The 23,470-nt window shown below is 46.6% G+C and overlaps 1 protein-coding gene across 1 annotated transcript in view; it reads right to left on the minus strand.

Moving 5' to 3' along the window:
• LOC146194023 (neprilysin-1-like) overlaps positions 1-15,564 on the minus strand; it is a 77,378-nt gene extending 61,814 nt beyond the window's left edge. The window contains exons 1-4 of the mRNA XM_084600674.1: positions 15,543-15,564; positions 14,033-14,200; positions 12,560-12,791; positions 462-603 (exon numbers count right to left, since the gene is read on the minus strand). Of these exons, the coding sequence (XP_084456800.1) occupies positions 462-603; positions 12,560-12,791; positions 14,033-14,200; positions 15,543-15,564 (564 nt within the window). The remainder of the gene's footprint in view (positions 1-461; positions 604-12,559; positions 12,792-14,032; positions 14,201-15,542) is intronic.
• Between the last annotated feature and the right edge of the window lie 7,906 nt (positions 15,565-23,470).

Here is a 23,470-nt window from a genome sequence, read left to right on the forward strand (position 1 = left end):
AGATGGCGCAACACAATCGTAGAAACAAATAGAAATCAAATCATACGATGCTACACAAGAAGTTGCTCATTAGAATTGAGTCGAACACTAGATATAAATGTTGCTCAGGTCTCGCATAAACAGAACAGTTGAGGAAAGAAATCATTTTGGAACTGGACGAATTTTCCTTAGAAAGCAATAGTTTTGTCAAAGTAATACCGGCTTCTTTCGTAGCAGTAGGGCTACACCTTTGTGGATAAAATGTGCTATAATTACAGTATTGAACCCGGTTCATGCAGCCTTGGTAATATATAGGCATGGCCAATTTTTTTCACGCCAAGAGCTGCACAGCTACTCGAAACGAGGTTTTATAAGCGAGAACATTTTTTTGCTAGCGAATACCAAGAAGAGTGCAAGTTCACGTTCCTTTTAGTCTAGAAACTTGCAACCGCATACGCGCACGACATGAGTGAGGAACCTACCTGCATTACTTGTCGCACCAGGTAGCGTACCATGCCGTAGACGGTGGCGGCCCTCAAGAGCAGATTGATTTCAAGCAAATCGTGCGCCTCTTTCAACGCGTCCTTCAGTTGAATCGACTCGGACATGTACCGGTAGCACGACCTGCGACACCCAAACGAATTCCGGTCTGCATGTCTTGTTCTGATTCGGTTCTTGAAGTTGATGAAAGAAGAGGGAATAAATCTTTGACAACAATAAACGTCCGCACTAGCGTGTCAACGTCACATACGTCCGGCAGCAATCTGCGGCGCATTCGGGATGTCCTACTCGTATGTCGGTGTAGTTAAGGCGAAGTTTTGAGATGCATAAAAACTCAGGCGTAGTATTGACCCGATTTCGTGAAATTCCTCGCCCTGAAGGAGGTGCGGCGTCAGCGTACATTGTAAAATAATCAAATAATCTTGGGGTCCTATTCGCGATACGCATGGCCACGTTCGTTGCCATATTGTTTCTCTGATTGGTTCTAAAATAGTGACGTGTTTCAAATTTGTGGCTCTCAAATTTGAGCTGTCGAAATTCATTTTTGAGGTTCCGTCACAATTAGGTGACCTTGAAAACGAATTTGTAGCAGAGTTATTCATGCTGCGTGGATATCAATATATTGTGACGTGCTTTGGGGCGTCGTGGAAAGGAAAAAGAAGAAGCTGGAATGTTACGAAGAGGAAGAAGAAGCTGGCGTGCCGAGAGGACTTTCAGAGCCTAGTCTAAAAATAAACACCCCCTTTACATACTCTATACGTAACAGTCGCGATGGAGCTTACTGGGTAGATCAAGACTGATTCAAGACGGTGACGCTGGCCGAGCAACGCCTGCGGTGGGGAACTAGCAGCATTATCGCGGGCCGCGCAACTTCGGTGCAAAATTTGACGGCTATGTCGACGAGTGGTTGACCAACTACGAACGAGTGAGCCTGTATACTCGTTGGGATTTAACCGTAAAACTTGCGAACGTAGTCTTAGAAGGCACGGCCCTAGTTTGGTTTGACAATCATGAGTAGTCATCTACCAGCTGGAATCATTTCACATAAAAAATCAAGAACTGCACTGGCGACTCATCAGCGAAAAAAACGCGCAGAGCAAACATTGATGCAGCGAGCCCAGGTACTGGGTGAGAGGTGCACCACATATATCGAGGACATTGTGAAGTTGTGCAAGATCGTAAACCCACTGATATCTAAGGAAGATAAAGTGAGGCACTTACTCAATAGGATCGCTGAATACTTATAGAGTTTCTTATTAGGAAAGATAGTTTAAACTCTACGGCACTCTAAAGTGCCGAAGTGTCATCAGACACTTCGGCACTTTCGAAAGCTAGAAGTTGCGTCTCATGACACCTAAATTTCGGTGACTGGAAAAGGTCACTTCTGCCGCGAGCGTTGATGTAAGTGCCCCGGAGTCGATGGCTGATCTAATACACCGAATCTTTCAAGAACTGCTATGCAAGAAAGATTCTGCGTTCCGGGAGGAACACCAATATGATGGTTGCATGCTTCAGGCAGAACCTGCGACCCCCATCAAATTCCTGGACTCCGGCTTGAAATGCGCCATGCTTTGACTACCACAGACAATATGCTAACTTATTCTCTTCACAGCAGCGAATGGCTCAAAGAACCACCTACTCAGGCGGTTCGTCAGAAACGCAGCCCCGACTACAATTGCCCGCCAGAACAAGTTTGAATCCACTTTTACTCTTATAATTTGATCGGCTGGTGGCGCCCGCAACCTGTGTGTTACATCATCATCATCATCATCAGCAGCATGATTATACCCACTGCAGGGCGAAGGCCTCTCCCATATTTCTCCACTTAACCCGGTTCTGTGCTAGCTGTATCCACTTTACCCCTGCGAACTTCTTAATCTCATCCGCCCACCTAACTTTCTGCCGCCCCCTGCTACGCTTTCCTTCCCTTGGAATCCAGTTTGTTACCCTCAGCGACCATCGGTTATCCTCTCTTCGCACTACATGTCCTGCCCATGTCCATTTCTTCTTCTTATAGAATGTCGGTAACTTGAGTTATTTCTCTGACCCACTCTGCGCTCTATCTCTTAATGTTACCCCTACCATTTTTTGTTCCATAGCCCTCTGGGTTGTCCTCAACTTAAGTAGACCTCTCTTGGTTAGCCTCTACGTTCCAGCCCCATAGGTGCGTACAGGCAAGATGCAACTGTTGTATACTTTCCTCTTGAGCGATACCGGTAAGCTGCTAGTCACAATCTGCGAGTGCTTGCCAAATGCGCTCCATCCCAATCTTATTCTTCTTGTTATTTCCTTTTCATGGTCCGGATCGGCGGTTACTACTTGTCCTAAGTAGACATATTCGCCTACTACTTCCAGTATTTCGCTACCTAATGTAAACTTCTGTTCCTTCCCTAGGCTGTTGAACATTATCTTAGTCTTCTGCGTATTGATTTTCAAGCCTACCTTTCTACTTTTTCTGTCTAGGTCATCAATGATTATTTGCAGTTCATCCCCCGAGTTGCTCAGCAAGGCAATGTCATGAGCAAATCGCAGATTACTGAGGTATTCTCCATCTACCCTTATCACTAACTGCTCCCATTCCAAGTCTCTGAATACTTCCTCTAAACAAACTGGGAATAGTACTGGGGAGATTGTGTCTCCTTGCCTAACACCTTTCTTTATGGGAATTTTGTTACTTTCTTTATGCAGAACTATGGTTGCTGCACAGCCACTATATATATCTTCCAGCACTTTCACGTACGGCTCGTCTACCTCCTGATTTCGCAATGCCTGCATCACCGCCGAGGTTTCAACTGAGTCAAATGCTTTTTCGTAATCAATGAATGCTATGTATAAGGGCTGGTTATATTCCGAGCATTTTTCTATCACCTGATTGATGGATGGATATGATCGATAGTAGAGTACCGTTTCTGAAACCCTGCTTGATCCTTTGCTTGATTGCAGTCTAAGGTTGTCCTGATTCTATTAGCGATTAGCGATTACCTTAGTAAATACCGTATACGTAACAGACAGTAAGCTGATTGGTCTGTAATTTTTAAGGTCCTTAGAGTCCCCTTTCTTGTGAATGAGGATAATGTTTTCATTCTTCCATGGTTCCGGTACCGTCGATGACACCAGGCACTCCGTATACAGGGTGGCCAGTTTTTCTAGCACGATATCCCCCCCTCCCCCCGTCCTTCAGCAAATTTGTAGTTATTTGATCCTCTCCAGCTGATTTCCCACTTTTCATAGTTTCTAGTGCTTTCTTGACCTCGTCCTTCGTCACTGGTGGAACGTCTGACTGTTTTTCCCTACCGCCAATCTCATTACTGTCCTGACTACTTTGGCTACTGTAGAGATCTGTTTAGAACTCCTCGGGTACTTTGACTATCTTGTCCATATTAGTGATGACGTTGCCCGCCTTGTCCCTTATCGCATACATCTGGTTTTTGCCTATGCCCAATTTCTTCTTTACCGCTTTAAGGGTTCCCCCGTTCTTTACATCATGCTCAATTTTCTCCATGTTATACTTCCTTATATCGGCCACCTTGCGCTCATTGATTAGCTTTGATATCTCGGCCAATTCGATCTGGTCTCTTGGATTGGAAGCTTTCATACTCTAGCGTTTCTTAGTCAAATCTTTCGTCTCCTTAGACAGCTTACCGGTATCCTCTCTAACTATCCTACCGCCTACTTCTACCGCGCACTCAGTAATGATATCTCTAAAATTATTGTTCCTTGCCTCTAGGGTAATGTCGCCATCCTCAGTTAGAGCTGAATATTTATTCTGCAGCGAGATCCTGAGCTCTTCGCCCTCCCCCTCACCGCTAATTCGTTGATGGGTTTCTTTCTTACTAATCTGTTGGGTTGCTTCTTCAGATTTAGGCTAATTCGGGACCTCACCATCCTGTGGTCACTGCATCGCACTATCCCGATTATCTCTACATCCTGCACAATGGCGGGGGTTGAACACATTATGAAGTCGATTTCATTTTTAGTCTCTCCGTTAGGACTTTTCCATGTCCATTTGCGCTTCTTCCGTTTGCTGAAGAAGGTATTCATGATTCGTAAGTTATTGCGCTCTGCAAACTCAACTAGTAACTCCCCCCTGCTATTCCAGAACCAATGCCATAGTCACCTACTGCCTTGTCTCCTGCCTGTTTTTTCCCTACCTTGGCATTGAAGTCGCCCATTAGTGCCGTATACTGCGTCTTTACTTTTCGCATTGCCGTTTCTACATCTTCATAGAAGCCTTAGACTGCCTGGTCATCATAAATACATGTAGGTGCATAGGCCTGTACAACCTTCAGTATATACCGCTTATTAAGCCTAATTACGATGCCTGCAACCCTCTCATTAATACTATAGAATTCATCTATATTACCCGCTATTTACTTATTGACAAGGAAACCTACTCCTAGTTGTCGCCTCTCTGGTAAACCTCGATAGCACAGTACATGCCCATCTTTCAGTACAGTATATGCCTCGTTCGGCCTCCTAACCTCACTAAGCCCTATGACATCCCATTTCTTGCCCTCTAGTTACTCTAACAGCACTGCTAAACTAGCTTCACTAGCTAGGGTTCTAGCATTAAACGCTGCCAGGGTCAGTTTCCAATGGCGGCCTGTCCAGCGGAGCCATGCTTTCTTAGCACCCCCTGCTGCGTCACAGGTCTGACCGCCGGCGTGGTCAGTTGTTCCGCAGCCGCTGGTGACTGCGGGCCGGGGTTTTATGGAGCTTATCATAGGAGGTTGTGGCCAATTACTGCACCAGGGCGGCCAACTCCGGTTCTGGTGAGGGAGTGCGTTGCCGGAGGTGTTCACCGGCATCAGGTCGCACCCCAAACCTGTTTATGCAATTCCATCGACGCGCGGATTTTTTTTCATCCGGTGGAGAATTGTGCGGCACCGGGATTTGAGCCCCGGTCCTCTTACATGCGAGGCGGATGTTCTACCGCTACGCCACCGCTGCTGTTGCTGTTATGGCACAGCTGTGCCATAACAGCAAACATCTCCCGGTACTTGTCGATGAGGCCTGCTGCCACAATACCGTCGTATGTTGCCCAACGCTTCTGATCGCTTAATACGGAACTTCAGGCCCCGAAGCCTACATGCGTTTATGATACCTACCTCCCTGCACAGATGCGCAATTCCTCGCCTGCTTCCGACCGCTACCTGACGCCGCCAGCCCAAAGACAGCGACGCTCACCGTCTCCTCGGCATCGTTCATCGCCTTCGGGAAACTAGAAGACGCGTTCGATGGAGGTGAAGTCGCCGGAGAATCAACGTTGCCAATACCTCTGCCTGTATTTATGGTAAAGAGCAAACTCGAAGTATTCATTCACCGAATCCGCACCATGGCATTAACTGACAGTGGAGCAACAGTCTCTGTTGTGAGTTTAAGGTTCAAGAATCGTTTGGGAGGTAATGGTATGTTCAGCGTCATATAAATTGTGGCGTTCCGTGGTGTCGGCGTCAATCATTAGTGCATCTGGGTAGTGCTACGCGAACATTTTGATTAGTGGCCAAGCGTTTCGAACTCAACTTACAGTTCGGCCTCGTTCCAAATGTGAAGTAATATTAAGTATAGAGTTTTTGAAACAGTGTGATGCAACGTTAGACTGCCAGAGCGGTCTCGCTGAATACTACGTTGATGTCACCTCATGTAAAACCCTCTTCACGCGATTTGGAAGCGTTTTTTGTGTCTGAAGATACAGTTGTAGCTGTGGTGTCTGGAGAATTTGTGCAAGTTATTTCATCTACAAATTTGTGCGAGAAGTTTGACGCCGTAGTAAAACCTACAACACTTTCCTGTACGACGAAGAGTGCCTTGGTGTCTCGTTCTATAGTTTTAGTGACCAGAGGCCACACTTTGCTGTGGACTGTGAACTATACCGACGAGCCAGCCGTGTTACCTCCTAGAAATAAACTCGCTTATTTCGAGAAAGGTGTGCCGAATTTCGTGGCAGCCCTAAGTTACTGTCCTACTGCAGAGAAACCATACACTTTTGCAGTCTCGAATAGAGGCAATGATAAACACATCTTTGGGAACAAAAGAGCGCCGAATTTTTACTGACCTGCTTTCCAAGCATGTTTCATTTTCGACTTCGCCACGACAAATATCGTCGGCCACCGATTCCAGAGTCTCGCATTCATTATTCCATTGAACTGGAGCCTCTCACCCGATCAAGAAGCCCTACCGTGTGTCGCCAAGACAACGTCAGCTCATTGACGAACAAGTTCACGTCATGACAGTGACAGTGATACCTTTGATGACTACCTATTTCAGCAATGTTTCCTCATCCTCAACTGGTCCAGACATAACACAATTATCAGACTCCGGCGCCCGTCTTCGCAACCGCCCATGCTTCAAGAGATCGTTCCTGCGTTCGTGCCGCCTACTTTACAAGAAGAATTTCAACTCCGGGGGTGCGCGGTTTCTTCTCGTCGTGCCGAAAATTATCCGCATTCCTTTTCTCGCAAAGATGTGTGACGATGCCACGTCTGGTTACTTGTACATCGCCAGGACCCTTAACTGCACACAGTAACAATTTTACTGACGGAAATAGCGTCAGACCATTCAGTGCTATGTAGTCAGTTATGTCAAGTGCAGCAGTACAAGCTCCCTACTTTCCGTTCTCAGGATCAATACACCCTATTGCATTTCCGACGGCACCCTTCGAGCAGGTGGGCATCAACCTCTTGGATATTTTTCCGCGGTCTTCGAGCGATAACCGGTGTATAGTGACACACTCACACACTCACTCGATATTCAGAAACAGCCGCCATACCCTCAACCACTGGTTCCGAAATATCCCTATTTCTTCTAAGATTTTTTGTCCTGTGACATGGCCCTCCTCGAGTTCTGATCAGTGACCGTGGGCGACGATTTACAGCTGAAGTAATTCAAGAACTCATTCGGCTCTGTGCCAGCGACTACCCTCATTCAACGCCGTACCACCCTCAAACAAATGGGCTTGTACAAGGCACCAACTGCACTCTGATTACTATGTTGGCGATGCATGTCAATTCTAATCACAAGAATTGGAATGGCATTCTCATTTTCATTATGTACGCGTATAAGACTGCGCAACATGATACGACTGGCTACAGTCAGTTTTGCCTCTTGTATGCTCGAGTTCCCCGCAGCTATCTCGATACCATCCTTGTCTTCTCCCTCCACAAAGAGCCTTCTATCGCCGCAGCTCTATTTCGAGCCGAAGAAGCTTGCCGCATTGCCCGCTTACGCATACTGGACTCATAGGAGCGTTCGGAGGAGCGTTATGACAACCGACGCCCACATATTTGCTATGTATCTGGTGATTTAGTGCTACCGTGGACGCCGCTGCGCAAGCGTGGTTTATCTCAGAAGCTGCTGTTTCACTATAGCGGCGCTTTTCTCGTTCTGGGGCGTCTGAATAACGCGAACTATGTGATATCACGGGGTACTGAAAGTGGCCGATGCTCAAGTAGTACCCTGATGGTGCACATCGCTGGGCTAAAAGGTTTCATCCTTGGCATCTTACATGAACTGCTTCCCCTGGGGTTTCGTCTTCAAAGGGGAAGTGTCACGTGCTTTGGGGTGCCATAGAAAGGGAGAGGATGCTGGAGTGCGAAGAAGAAGTAGAAGCTGGCGTGCCTTGGGGATCCTCAGTGCCTAGTCTAATACGTAACAATATGCAGTTGTGGAGGGGAAAAGAAGATATATAGTTGTATAGAAAAAGCAATTATGCTTGTATTACGAATACGGTGAAATTTACTGCTTGCTGTCAAGGGGCGCTTCCTGAAATTTGATTTGCTGACGTTGTGCAGCGGAAAATATGTCATGCATACACATCATACGGTTATGCCAAAATGACGTTTCATGACGTAAAGAATGCGCTGCCATTGCCGGAAATGACAGACGTTCTGCGCCATATTTGGGACCACATTGAGGCCAGTGCATAAAATCCTGGCGAATTTGAGGTACGGTGTAGGGAGCTGTTAGCTTACCGCAGTTTGGTAGACAATTACTCTGGGTGGCGAAATAAGCTGAGACATCTTGTTGTGAGGCAGAATGCACTGACGGCGAGGTCATAAGGGTACTTTTCAGCGGCGCACTCTTTGAGAGGATTAATAATGGAGGCGCAAATTTACAGCCGCACGAGAGCACTAGCTCTCTTCCCGTTGCAAACGCTTTGCCCTCATAGAGAAACCATCGATCCACGCGGTTTTTGCCAAGCGCAGCAATGGTGGTCTGTTAATTCAAGCGGCTGATCTGCGCGAGACAAAGTATTTCAGAGAGCACCGTAATGCTTTCGAATTATCTGTCTATACGGCTCGAGAGTGCGACAACCTGAGAACTCGTATGGTGCGGTGGCTGTGGAAGGAACTTCGCGGTGACAGGCAGCGAGAGGACACAAAGGACTGCCTTAAACATCGGCCCTAAACACTGCCTTTACTGTGTAGGACTATGCATTCACTTCAATGTTAACGAAATCCTACCCATGATGCAAGAAGAAAGAAACAGTACAGACAGCATTTGTTAACCAATAGATGTGCCATATACTGCCACATGTGATGTGCTTCGAGGAAAGTTTTGCTCAGTTATTAACTCAGGCTCACCATTCGGTTCTTTTTCAGAAAGCAAAATTAAATACTCCTGAGCAAGTTATGACAATACGCTCTAATCCAATTATGTTTCTTATTGATTTGTGATGTTGTCTGCTTTTTTTTTAATGTAGCCAAAAATAATCTTCCTTTATCGCTTTGCATTTTACCGTTTTAACACTAAGGAATACGCGTACTCGGCGTCGCCCAAGCTTCATGCCACGATTTCCTCAGTCTTTTGATTTCTTTACTTTTTCTCGCTTTCTCTTAGTCTGCAGATGTACGGTATGCCCTACTGGGTGTCGCCTAATTTCTCTCCCTGCTACTCGGTTCTTGTTGCTCTGTCCCCCTTCCTCACGTATCTTCTCAGCTATCTTTCGCGCATCAGCATATGAAAATTTAACCAACTAAGCGTAAGGTTCAGCGTGTACACACACACACACACACACACACACACACACACACACACACACACACACACACACACACACACACACACACACACACACACACACACACACACACACACACACACACACACACACACACACACACACACACACACACACACACACACACACACACACACACACACACACACACACACACACACACACACACTACGCTGCTTTCCACGCTTCACACAGCTTTATCCGACACAAGCTGTGGGCAACTTAAGCAGACTTACGGACCAAACGGTAGCTGGTCATAACGCGACTGAGCCATTGTTTCTACAAGTGGTCTTCCACTTGTCTAAACGTTGGCTTGGCTTGCCAAAAGGTGGGCAGCAGAGTCAGTAGATAACACTAATTGATACTTTGATACTGCGAGCGTTGTCCTCGGACACGGACCATTCAACTTCAACTTCAGTTCCAGCTGCATAAGCACCTCTTCTTCATTTCTGGAGCTAGTTCGGAAATCTGTCGATTCCTTCTGTTTACGACGAGGTCCTTAAATGTTTTAATATTTGCATTCAAATGCTCCTAATAAGGAAATGTGACAAGTCATCGGCGCTTATGAGGTGCAATGCCTATTTACGCTCAAATTCAACGCCAAGCCACTGCGAATATTCTGTTTCCGTTCTTGTTCCTGAGCTGTAACGGTCTTCCCGTCTCGTAAATTCATTCAGCCTCTCCGTGACTCGCCGCCACCGAATATCCGGCCCCGAGTATGTCATGAAACACTGAGACCGCAACACCGCAATATATTTCACTCGCCTTCACTGCTCCTCAAGGAGTCCGCATCGCGGAATGCGCCGCAGCTGCTCGTATCCTGGAGCATCGTCATTTTTTATACTTGGGGCCAATATATATTAGGAAGCGACAGCGCTTTTTCTATCATTTCTTTCTCTTTTTATTCAAACTGCGTAACGCGATTGTGCGCTTAAGTAACCTGGCACCGTCCTGCTCCACTCGTTACGCGTACTTCACATTTCGAATAAAGTGGAGAATTTGTCTAGAATAGGGCCCCTGCAGGCGTACCTCTGAAATTGACATTATCGGATACTGATTGATCGCTGGGTTGGGTGACGTCATGACAGCACATGGCATGTCAAGTTTTGGCACGGAGTGTTGTTTACCTTTGACGTGGGCGCGTGAGACAAGGGTCTAATCCTCCAGGGATTGTAGCCCCTAGGCAACGCTGGCACGCTGATATGGTAGCTAAGCTAAAACGTGGTTATATATATATGTCGGGTGGTCTTTACATTATACTTGCTGTGATAGAAAAGAGGAGCAATCCGCATTTTTGTAAATAGTCCATTTTTGGAGCAGCAATGGCCAATGTTTTTAAACGTAGCATTCTAAATGTAGAAGACGTGTGCCCCTATAACATGTTACGCGCCTACAAGAGCGCGAAACAAGGGAAATCTGATCGTTTCTGATTTTGGCACGCCTACAAACGGCAAAGAATGCATGCACGTTTCGCTATCAACTGTCATGGCGGCTAAAACCATACATCACGAATGCACTCTGACTTTGAAGAAAAATATTGGACATCGTCACAATGCCGCACAAGAATGTTTTTAAAATGTTCCTTAACTTTCAGTGTGGACGTTGTTTGATTGATGGTTTCAGTGTCCGCTTTATTGACTGCTTGCGTGGTTAATTATACCACTATAATTTGGCTGTTCTACAGAACTGTTTACTAATTTCTATAAAACTGTCTGTGCTGTGCAAGTGGTTACAGTAGAGGGTAGCTGGAGTTTCGTCCAGCTGCAAAGCAAAGCAGCTGTTTTTTCCGGTCAGCTATGCTGTTGAAGCAGAATGAATAAGCTTCTTGACTGATTAATATATTTATTGACTTTTTGATAACATGGTAGCTTACGGTTGTATGCTGAAGTGAATTTGTGATATAGTAGAGGCACAAATTAAGAGAGTATATTTCTCAAGCGTATATCAAAATCGCGTATAGCTGCGAAGGAAAACTATTAGCACAAGTGACGTGACCGGGGCAGGAAAATTGCGATACGCGGCGCTACTGTTCCCGTGCTCGCCGGTAGCGAGCGTTCCAAGCGCATATATCGTATACAGCGACCAGCCATCTGGCGCACCAGAGGAAATTTTTATTTTGTAATTAACTAAGTAGTATTTCAGATAATATTTATAGGTTATTTTTAATTTATTTATTGTTTCGCTTAGACAATAAATGTGAATTGCAAAGTTGAATGGCGCCTTCTGAAATCCCTCTTCCATTTATTTCAGATAAATAACGCCTCACGTGTGCCGTTTTTCATGCTTCAGAGAAAACCCGCGAAATACAAACAATTCACGTGACTAACGCAATCGTGCGCAGTGATTGCGGTGCTATCAATTGTAGTTTGAGCGAACAAAATTAGCAGCGGCCTTGAGTCGACGGTCCAGTCCCAGAGGTAGGCTGATATGTTAGCGATGGTTGCAGACAGCGCGGTGAGCTGGCTGCAACCAGGTGCGCCGATAGTCTGAAGCGGACGACGAAACCACCGCAGACATATCGGCTTGCCGCTGCAACAGCAACCCAGGCTGAGAGCAACACAACCGAGGTGCACGAATGCGCAAGTCACGTGGTACTTTTTGTACTTCGCGATGGAACAATGCACGTGAGGTCTTCGTTATTGGTATTAAATCAAATAGGGGTTAAGATTGTGCTCTTGAACTTTGCTAGTCCATTTATTGTCTAAAGGGAATAATTAGTCAATAAGAAAAATGAACTTAATTACTGAATAGTTAATTGGAAGATAAAAAATGTCGGTGGTGCGCCAGATGGCTGGCAGCCGTATACAAGTGGTTTTTCTAGCCTACCTGAATTTTTACATTTTTAACCTTTGGCTAAAGTTAGCTTGGATACACTGCATGTGTTCCGCTAACGAAATATACATTAGAAGCGCCAGGATGACTGTTTCGCAGATGAAAATACCAGAGACTTAACAAATGGGTTGAATGATAGGAGTAATTTTAAATCATTCTTAGCTTCATAAATCAATGTCTAGTTATCCGAGAGGGCATTCCAACAAAACTAATATGAAAGGAGCCCACCTGTAGACGGGTCCCAGGACGTGGATACCGTAGCGCTTGCCTTCATCTCGATTGATCTTCATTATTCGAAAGAGCGACGCATTCAGCACTTCCAACTGCCTACCAGCCACGTCGTCCTGGAAACTGGAGCTGCTGTTGCGCCACGAGTTGCAAACATGGCCGTAGAAGTCTGTGCAAGGCTTCTTGGCGTCGTTCAGGAGTTTGTTCAAACTTTCCTTGGCCTTCAGGCACTCTGCAGGTATGGAACCGCGCAAACAGTTGTGGACGGCAGATTTTATCTCGTGTTTTACTCGCATTTATTGAAAGCTGGATTTAAACCTCACTAAGTCTTCCGTTTTAAACAGTCACCGTGGTTTGAAGCACACCTGCTGCCAAACTGCCCTCAGAGAGCCCATAGTCTTGTTCTCTTCGTTATGGTAGGGGCACTCCGTTCAGGGCCCGTTGTCCACGCGCAATTAGCCTTGGTGCTGATACAATTGCAACAGAAACCTAACCACGCCCCTTACATTGCGAAGCTGTTACCGAGTTCGTTGACTCGCACACGTACGCTCCCTCAAAAAGTTTGCAGCTTTGTATCAGCAATACTGTCTATCGTGACTTAAGGTATGTAAGGACGTGTCTCTACGTGCATGCATATACTGCTGCTAAAACGTTCGGTCTAGTACTTAAAGCAAAACTACCGCTATTCTCAAGAGTGCGTGGGTTGCCTTCTTCCTCAAGAGAATGCCACCTTCAAGCCCAAGCAAACTCATGCCCAAGCGCTGTGGTATTTATATTCGAGACAAGGGCATGAATACGGGCGTAATATTTCAGCATAGCACCGCCATAACTGGTGTCATTTCAACAGGTTACAGTACGAGATTGGTTCAATAACTTAGTGGAAGTCAGCGTCTGTTTCGTCTATTTATGGGGAGTACGGTTGTCTGCCAAAATTGCCCAATCGGCGTTCGACCTGACAGTTTCTCCCCTTCTGTCCCCTCAATAAAGAGCGCTCTTTGTTGCGTTTTTATCCGGTGGACTGTTTAATGCATGTGAAATGAATAGGGACTACGTGAGAGCACAATACTTTTTGTAGCTCCACGCGGAAGCCAAAGAAGTAAGCAGTATCCCCATCTATAGGATGGAAACCTTTGCTATGCCACTAAAAGCGTTGTGTGGATGTCGCCGTAGTGCTCCCTGGAGCGATGTGTGCCAGCGACGCGAGATGATGAAAGCGGTAGGCCAGATGTCTGCGCCGTCTTCTTGAACAGAAATATATTAAGACGCAATTACGACACAAACAACCGCGCGTTCTCCGCATGACCTGACAGGCAAAAGGCCCCAAGGTTGGTAAAAATGTACACAACAATGAAGAGCTCTCTCAGCGCTGCCATACTGCTTGTTCCACGCGTGGAAGCATGGCGGGAGAATGGTGGCAGGTGAGCTTTTTTCAGCGATTCCCAACAGTCCAAAGTAGCCGATACTACCGCGTACCGTCGGAGATGCAGGCGATGTCGATGGGAAGGTTTTCTCCTGAGAGGTAGTAGAAGAGGAGGCCCACCAGGAAGCAGAAGAAGAAGACGCCCAACATACAGAACATAATGACTGACAGCTCTCCCCTGCTGCTTAATGTGCCCTCCGACTCGTCGCCAGCACCACGGCCTGGGAAGACAAAGCACAGTTTCATTTTAGCAGCGAAGCTCTTATCCTCTGTGCCGCAACTTTGAGATCACGAAAAATGGCGTCTGACCTATAATCCAGGCCTGTGGCTTGACGCCATAATACGTGCCTAGCTACTGCTTCGCCGTTGTACGCCGCCGTGCCGGGCTCCGACGCTCGCCTTCTGACGCTGCTGTATATAGAGCAGTTTTTTAATTGAACTTGGGCACTATACAACCTTAGACTTCAGGGGTGAAACAAAAGTACAGAAATCACCAGCAGACCACAGTGAGAATGATAACAAAGAACGCTGGCTGTATACAAACACGATTACGCAGCTCGTCTTTGGACGTAGTCACTTTTCGCACTGCTCACTCTCTATCGGTTAGGCATTCCTGTTGAGATCTCGCACTCCACATGTGGGCACAGCTTCCCTCGACGCAGGACCGGGTCACCCCGTTTCTCTGTCGACCAGTGCGCCGCGTCCGTCGCCTGCTGTTCATGCATGGGCGACCACGCTCTCCTCGGGACGCAACTCCAAACCAACGAACCCTGCATCTGTTCTCTGCTGCCAGTAATGAGTTGTGCGCCTTTCTTTGTGTCAAAAGTTGAGCTCATGGTTGCCTGTCGTCTATTTTTTACGTCGCTAGTCACATGACGTGCCGAAACTTCACCTTCATCGCGCCGCCACCAATGCAGTATAGAGATTTGCACTGAGTGCTCCCCAGGCGCTGCCATGTTATGTGGTTCCCTGAACTGTCGTGTACACTTCACGCGAGCACTGGGGAATCTGCAGCGAACCCGGTTTCCGAGTGCCAAAGAAGGAAGAATATCGACAACTCCCTCGCATAATGCGAAGGTCGTGGCGCGGTATAAGCGCGGCTGCTACGCTCGCTCGAAACGCGCTTGGCCGATCAAGAGGCGGGGCCAGGTGAGAAAACGTTCAGCCACAGAAAAGTGGCAAAAAAGTGCAACCTTGCTTAAACCGAGCATCCGCTCATCTCATTAGGTATAACAGAATGAAACCACTGTCAATGTTTCTGCAACCGCCAAAATTCACTACACACTTCTAGAAGAGCACCACAGACGCTTCGGCTTACTTACCTGTTTAAGATTATTAAAATGGTCAGAAAAAAAGCAAAGAAAAAAATTACGGCGAGGATTAATTCATCATAAATGTAGAAGGCGATCGGATTACAAGCAGCAGTAACAATAAAAATAGCGTTGTTGCGTGCTCCTTGTGGCTCTTGTTTGTTTTCCTTTCTTTAACATTTGAGCCCCTATAAATGGTTACAGATTCTACGCCGCGACTTCCTGTCATTTGATTCTTTTACAGTATACTCACAGAGGGACGATTCAGGCTCCATCCTTCCAACCTGATACGTAGAGCTGCCTAGGTGGTGATAGAAACTTTAATTTTCAAAATGCAAGTGGTAGGGGTGGAGCCCCCTGCATGGCGCTTGGGTGCTTCCTCACGTTGAAGAGACACGCTTAAAACGCAAAAGCAATCCCTTGCATCGCATCCTTCTCATATAACTGGGGATGAGCTAGCGCTGGTCTTGACTGAAGGCGCTGGTTATTAGTCTCCAAGTAGATTATGCGATGTTCGCCTATGGGGGTGAGGGAAGGTAGGGCGGAGGAAGAAGGTGTTTAAGGAGTCTCGTGGTTTGCCGCAAACTCTGCATGAGGAGGGTAACTCGTCTTGATGCCGCACTTGTAGAAGTATGGGGTATGGAGCCGTAAGAGTTTGTAGTCGTCGTGAGTGTGCGGCCTACGCTGTTGTGAGAGAGACGGCTGCGGGTGTATATTCCCTTCGATTGTCCCGGTAGTGCGAAATAATATCTCGGAGCTAGAGGAGGCGCTCCCCGGCCTGCAAGGGTTCGACTCATCTAGGCTGGAATAAAAGAACTAGGGCAAGAGAATTATCCCCCTCGTTTCCAGGAAAGCCGGCATAGGCTGGTTTCCAAGTAAGGCTTACGGGGTGCCTGGGCTGCGAGAAGCATAGTACGTGGTAGCGGTGCGGGATGTATATCCATTCGCGCAGTTGAAAATCGCAGATTTGGAGCTGGAGAAAATATTTACTTTAGATGTAGAGATGCGCGAAAGCGCGATGGCTGCCTCTTCTGCTTCTGCGGTGGAACTGATGATTAATGAGCTGGAAGTTGATTTGCTTGATTGTCGACTATCGCGAGTCTCACACGGGAGCCTTACCTATATTCCGCTGTGTCCCCTTATACCACGTCATGGTCATAGCTATGCTGTTTGTGAAGGGCGTGAGCCTTAGCTATTATACATCTTGATGCAGGGTCTTTAAGGGCAAACAAAAACAAGGTCAAGAAAATAGACACACACACACACACACACGCTAAGATGAACTACCAACTCGCCCAACTGGAAGTTTTAATGAAGTCTCTTCTACGGCACCGGTATAGCTCAACTCGACCTTGTCAAGTGGTCTCATGACACCACACAACGCGGCGACACATTTGTGTATGCCCTAGTGGAAAACCTCACATAGCATCAAACCGGTTTTTTCCAGTCCTGCATTACGCGGTATAAAAATAATACTGGTGGGACCAGTCTTTACAGAGGTTTATAACGTACCGGTAAAACGCTGACATGGCGCTTATACCAGACAGGCCATGTCAAGTAGAACCGAACAGAGCCTGTCTGGTATGTATCTCAATCCGGACGGACCGGTCAAGGTATGGAGCTAATACCGAACAGCGCATTTCTGGCATGCATCTCAAATCGGATATCCCGATCCAGTATTGATCTGAAACCGACCAGGTCGATCCGGTATGGAGCTTATATGCAGGAGAGATCATGCTCAGTTTAACTCAAACCGGATGAACCCGTCATGTATGCTTCTGATACCAGACAGAGTATTTCCACTTTTCAACTCAAGTCGGACCGATCGTTGAAGGTAAATCAAAATGACCATGGCGGAGCATGCGAACGCTCTAAAGAGCATGAAAACATACACAAGGTATGTTAAATCGGTTCTGTATATGTAGAGTTCGCATTGTTTCACAAATATTTCGAAGATAAAACCCCTCAAAATGCGGGCTAGCAAGTGTTTGCGCGCACCGCATAAATTTTGCGCGTGCAACAGTCGCTGCAGCTCGTCCGATATTGCTGTGTAACTTCATATATCCAGAAAATCTAGAGCCTTCAACATGAAAGTACAAAGAAAAAAAAAACGTTTTTCTAGCGACCATAACAATATGCTCGAATATATATCAAACACATCCCTGAATTATTATCGAAATATGAACATATAGCGGCATAACAGGCGACGCTTCTTCAAGTGTTCTACATATGCAAAACGCTTAGTCGGAAGTGTATTCATTGACGTCGCTGCTCCGCTGACAGCACATGAAACTAAATCTTGCAATTTCACAAGCATTATTGCGCAGGATATCTGAGGGTAGCAAACATTGCATACGTTTGAAGACGATGAAAAACCTTAGCACTAGTAAATTGGGATATTTGGAGATTTGCCTGAAAGAAATAGATGCACTTTGTGAAATTATGAAATGAATATATGTTACTTTGATTTGTTTATCTATGCGTTATTTCCGTATGTATTGTATTATCTTCGTGCAGATGACTGTAGGGTTCTCTTATTTATTTGATTTCCTTTAATATAGTTATCTTGAATTTTCTCTTATTTACCTTACAGCTCTGTTACTTATGAATGAATTTTTGTTTACACGTGAGTCTTTACGTTGTTTCTTTTCTGTTGCATATTGCGAGTTTTTTTATGTTTGTATTAAATAATTGTTACATTTTTTACACGCTTGTGTGTATGCTAGGCCTTGCAATGGTTTCCTAGACTTAGTCAAGCTGCTCTAGCAGCTTTTATCCAGAAAATCTTCCAGCAAAACTGGAAAATAAACTGAAACTAACTGAAACTCAAACTATAAATATGCGGAACATTTTTTACTCCTCGGGATAACCAGGAAAAAATTCGGCGAGTTTTAAGAAAACATAATGCCGCGAAGCATTCAAACGTTTTTGTTCTTTTTTGGCAGCTGCCAGCAAACGGCCTTATCACTCTCAATCTAGCATACGAATCAATTCTGTATTGTTTACATGTTGTTTGCGTGTTCTTTGTCGCGAGACGCGGTTTTATTGTTTCCTTTGTTGCGGCAAATGATTTGAGATTTATCTCCAAGGATTGCAGCCATGCGCTTGTGTTTCTACAATGTTTCAGGATACGCTAGTCACAGTTCGCGGTTTTATCTAGGTGTTTCTGCGCCGCTTTTAAATTGAGCGCTGACGAGTGAAACGGGCATTCTTAGTTCTACAACTGACGAACAAGTTTGTTGTTATCGCGCCACCTCTTTTCTCAGTTCGTTTGCGTGCGCAAGTCAGTCCAATAAAGAGTTTCATTCAAGTGAAACGCTAGTGTCTTCATTTATGAGTACTGGGCTTGTCAACACTACGTGTCATTTCATGGAGGGGCTGTCCTTTGATATCCGGCCTGCCCCTTCAAGCGAAGGCCTCAGCCTCGTTCCCGGCGCCCTGGGGGACCAGTCTGCAGACCACCGAGCCAGCCGTCCAATTCGAGGCCTCCAAACCGAACATGCTTCACTGCCGGACCCCATTCTATTCCGAAAGAAGGCCCCAGCGTCGACAATGGCGCAGTCTATGCTACCGAGCGTGGTCCAGCAGCCACGACAACCTCCTGTTTTCACTGGCATCGCGGGTCAAGATCCTGACGATTGGCTGGACCAGTACGAGAGAGTTACCGCATTTAAAAATTGGGATGACACCTTCAAGCTTCAAAACGTATTCTTTGCGCTGGATGGAACCGCGAGGACTTGGTATGAAAACACCGAGCCCTCGCTAACGACATGGGAGAGCTTCATAAAGAACTGTTGAAACAGTGCACGAACGGGGTAAGGAGAGAGAGAGAGCAAACTGCTTCTTCAGACCAAACCCCAGGTCCCTGATGAGTCTGTCCTCACTTATGTCAAAGAAATGAAGCGCCTCTTCGGCCGCGCTAACCCAAACATGACCGGGGAGGAGAAAGTTAAGCTGCTAATGCGAGGCGTTAAAGAGACGCTTCTTGCAGGACTTGTCCGAAGCCCGCCCAAAACTGTAAACAAATTTGAAAATGAAGCGTCCGCCATGAAGAAGATGATAGACACCCGGATGCTCCACTATGATCGACCACTCCAACCGGTCTGCGCAAGCCCCTACAGCAGCGCATCTACAAGCGGAGAGAGCCTAGAGTACCTCATCCAAAAGATCGTCCGAGAGGAATTTCGCCGGTTGCTGCCATTACTCCAACAACCCCAGGTAGCCACGGTCGCGGACGTTGTCCGCGAAGCCCAGCAGAAGCTGGGTGTTCCTCAAGCGACGGCTCCGACGGCTCCAGCACAAGAAACAACAGCGATGAACTACGCTACTTTATTGCGTCGTCCTGCGCGCCCAACGTTACTTGCGAAGCTCTCGCCGCTACCGTCCTCTTTCCGAAAGCCGCCCCTTGACAACCGTCCTCTGAGCCTACGAACGACCCTCAAGCCTCAGAAAAAGCGAAGCCCGGAGGATATCGAGCAACCGCCCAATCTGTCTCTATTAGGGTGAGGCGGGCCAGATGCTTCACCACTGCCCGTACCGACGAATCGGCCTCCAAGGTTTCACAATCGACGCCCAACGGTCACGCCCCGGTGAACAATTACCAGAAGTTGAGGACTATCTGCGTAGCGGTGAGTTTGCGCCACCAAGCCATCAGTTCAGGTTCCGCGTCGCTGTACAGGGCAGGCGTCGCTGTACAGGACAGCGCGGCCGGTAGCCACGGTGTGCGCCGCAGATGGAGCTGCGCCAACGCAGAGTGGGGGCGCTGCCGTCACCATGAGAGGCGCAGAAGAAGAAAAATAAGAAGAAAAAGAAAAAGAAGGTAAAGAGAAAGAAGGTAGAAGTAGAAGAGAAAAAAAAAAGAAGGAAAAAAAAGAAGAAGAAGAACAAAAAGGGAAAGAAAGAGAAAGAAGAAAAATAAGATGAAAGAAAAGAAAGAGAATCTACGTCGGCTTTGCGTACGCAACCTACCGGGTTTAACTAAAGTTAAACCCCAGAAATTTTACTGCCCCTTTGTGACTCTAACTGGTTTAAAAGGAGGTATACAGAGAATCAGTGGCTGGAACCACCTTCTCTGCGGTACTCTGACCTCCCATGTGGCCCGAAAGGAGTCACGGCCTAAGACGGCATGGAAAACTTGATGCGGCAGCTAAAACATAATTGTCAAGCAAAGCCTTTAAAAGAAGTTTATAAAACGTCAGAGGAAAAAAATCTTTCTTCATAGATATTACACTTCTAACAAAACAACGTGCTTATCTGATTATTACTCACTTTTCACATGAAAATGACTCATCAAACTTTTATTACGCCTGCTACGGTTCAGTGGAATCCAACATTACGTAAAAACGGCTGCTCGTCAGATTTGGGGCGCGCTGAAATCAACTATCGAAGCTAATCACTGTGCGGTTTAGCATATCAGTTATAGCCGTAGCAGCATAATGAAGGTTTTAAGTATTTGGAACCGAAGCCAATACTGAACGCAAGAAAGTTATAGTACTCAATAATTTTCCGCTTTTTCACGCGATCCACGTCAATGCTGGTGTTCTGTAACAAATCCTGCGGCTGATTACAAAAACAGAAACGAACAAAAATTTTTTTAATCCTAATTCAACGTACGTATGTTAAAAATGCAACACATGGAATTTTTTGCATTCAACTTGGCTGAATACATAATCGCTGCAGCCGTGGCCGAACCCGTGGCCTTGGCACAGTCGCCGAATAATGTAGGAATAATGTAGTGTTTAAAAATACATTTCTGCGTGCGTTGCATTCTCATGCACTCGGGTGTTTTTCTAACGGCATAAACTGTTTTATACGCGCTTCAGAACCGTAGCATTATTCTTTCATATCTATATATTAGATGGCTTCTATTCGTTCCTTATTGCATACAATTACTCAATTACTCGTGTCGTGCTAGTTATGAAGCAGCAGAAGCAGCGTACACAATTCCACAAGGAAGAAGCATGCATAATAGTCTAAACAATTTAAACAAGCTTTCGAGAATATAAATCGAGCATTTTAATCTTTGCACCATTGCATGGAAAATAAAGGATAAACGTGCCATAAGAGGGTAAAGAAGACAATAATCAAGCAAAGCAATTTCAGAAGTCCTAACCTCGCCACGAAGCCAGAACGAAGGGAAAAAAGACAGCTCATGCGCCTGCCCACAGCACATGCACATGACTGCAGAAAGCGCGGGAAAGGCAGTCAGCATCGGTGTGCTTTCGACCGGAAATAACATCGAAATCGAACTCCTGCTGGCATAATGCCCAACGCGCTAAGCGGCCGCAAGAGTCCTTTAAGTTTTTCAACCAGCACAATAAATGATGGTCTGTGATGACATGATACGGTCGGCCATAAAGGTATGGGTAGAATTTGGCAGCGGTCAATACTACCGCCAAACATTCTTATTCAGTGGTGGAATGGGTGGACTCCACACGGAAAATGCACAACTGGCGTAGGCAATTACTTTGTCGACCCCGTCGTAATGCTGAACTAGAACGCCACCAAGGCTGAAGTTGCTCGCATCCGTGTGTAGCTCTGTATCGGCCCTTCGTCGAAATGTGCTAGGATCGCGAGTGATTGGAGCCGGCCTCGAAACTCTTCGAAAGCTATCTGCTGCTCGGCGCCCCAGGAAAATGATGCGTCATGCCGAGTCAGGAGTGTCAGAGGGCTGGCCATCTGAGAAGCGTTTTCGGAGCACAGCCCCGAAAACCATCGAACAGCTTTTTTGTAGGCGGGGATGTGAAAGGCAGCAAAGGCAGCACGTTTCTGAGGGTCAGATCGGATTCCATCAGCACTCACATTGTACCCGAGAAACTTCGATTCGGTGAGCCCGAAGTGGTACTTTTGAGGCTTGAGAGAAAGGATGGCAGACCGTGTAGCTTCGAGAATTGTTCTCAGGCGGCGCAGATGTACGTGAACGTCGGCGAAAAGATTATCACGTCGTCGTCCTAAACAAGGCATTGCCTGCCACTTCAAACCTGTGAACAGTGTCCATCATCCACTAGAAGGTGGTAGGAGCGCTGCAGAACCCGAATGGGAGAATGCGGAATTCATAGAAACCATCTGGCGTCACGAAGGCGGTTTTCTCACGGTCTCTCTGGTCAACTACGATTTGCCAATAACCACTCCTGAGGTGAATCTAGGAGAAGCACTTGGCTCGACTAATAGGTCGAGAGAGGCCTCGATCCGTGACAGCGGATAGACATCCTTTTTTGTCATACTATTAAGCTTCCGGTAGTCAACGCAGAAGCACACTGTTTCTTCTTTCTTTTTGACGAGGACGACAGGAGACGACCATGGGCTGCTTGACGGTTGAATAACGCCATCGGTAAGCATTTCCTTGACTTACTGTTACCTTCATGCGTGATAATCCGGTGTTTAATAACCGACGTTTGCCATGCTTTAGACAAAGACGTGAAGCACGCACCAAACTCCAGCAATTGTCTCTTTTCAACGTAGGAAAGGCTGGGATTGATGTCAACAGCATGTACGGCATCTGGTTCGGTGCTAGGCGTAACTTCCTCGGAAGCAAAATATTCGACGACTTCCTGCAGATGGTTGACGTAAGCAATAACAGTGGTACAAAACAGATGGCGTTGTTCATTGGATAAATTGGGGACAAGCACCTCTGTCTCACTTTCACAAAAGAAACAAAGGCCTTGCAAAAAAAAACATCAGGGTGAATGAGAGGGAGATATTGTTACAGTTTTTACACGGAAGTGTTACTATGGCCGCTGAGAGAGGGCACCGAGACAGTTGAATCAGCGAACGAGGGTACCAGGAACGGGGCCCACACTTCAACGTCGCCTACTTGCTTCGATTGCGCTCCTTCTTTTTCTACCTCTAATGCAGGTGTCACTGCCCCCACCTCTAGAGCATCGCCCCGATGCGGTGCTACCGTCAGACAGAAGAGCGGGGAGAACAAGTGTTCAAGAGTTACACAACGAGTCTGGCATCACGGAATAGACTACATGCAGCCTGAAAGTCAGTCGGGGGTTCGCTCGTAGTATGGCTTTATTCGCACCAGATGCACAACGTCACTGCGCTTGTCATTGTGCGATGAATGAGCCGGCGAGGCTGGTGCAACTTCATACGTTATGTCGCTGAGGCGGCGGACAACAAGGTAAGAACCGAAGTAGCGGCGCAGTAACTTTTCAGACAGCCCACGGCGACGAACGG

This window comes from Amblyomma maculatum, chromosome 4 (genome assembly GCF_055883805.1).
Source record: "Amblyomma maculatum isolate TAMU_Amacu chromosome 4, ASM5588380v1, whole genome shotgun sequence".
Classification (NCBI taxonomy): domain Eukaryota; kingdom Metazoa; phylum Arthropoda; class Arachnida; order Ixodida; family Ixodidae; genus Amblyomma; species Amblyomma maculatum.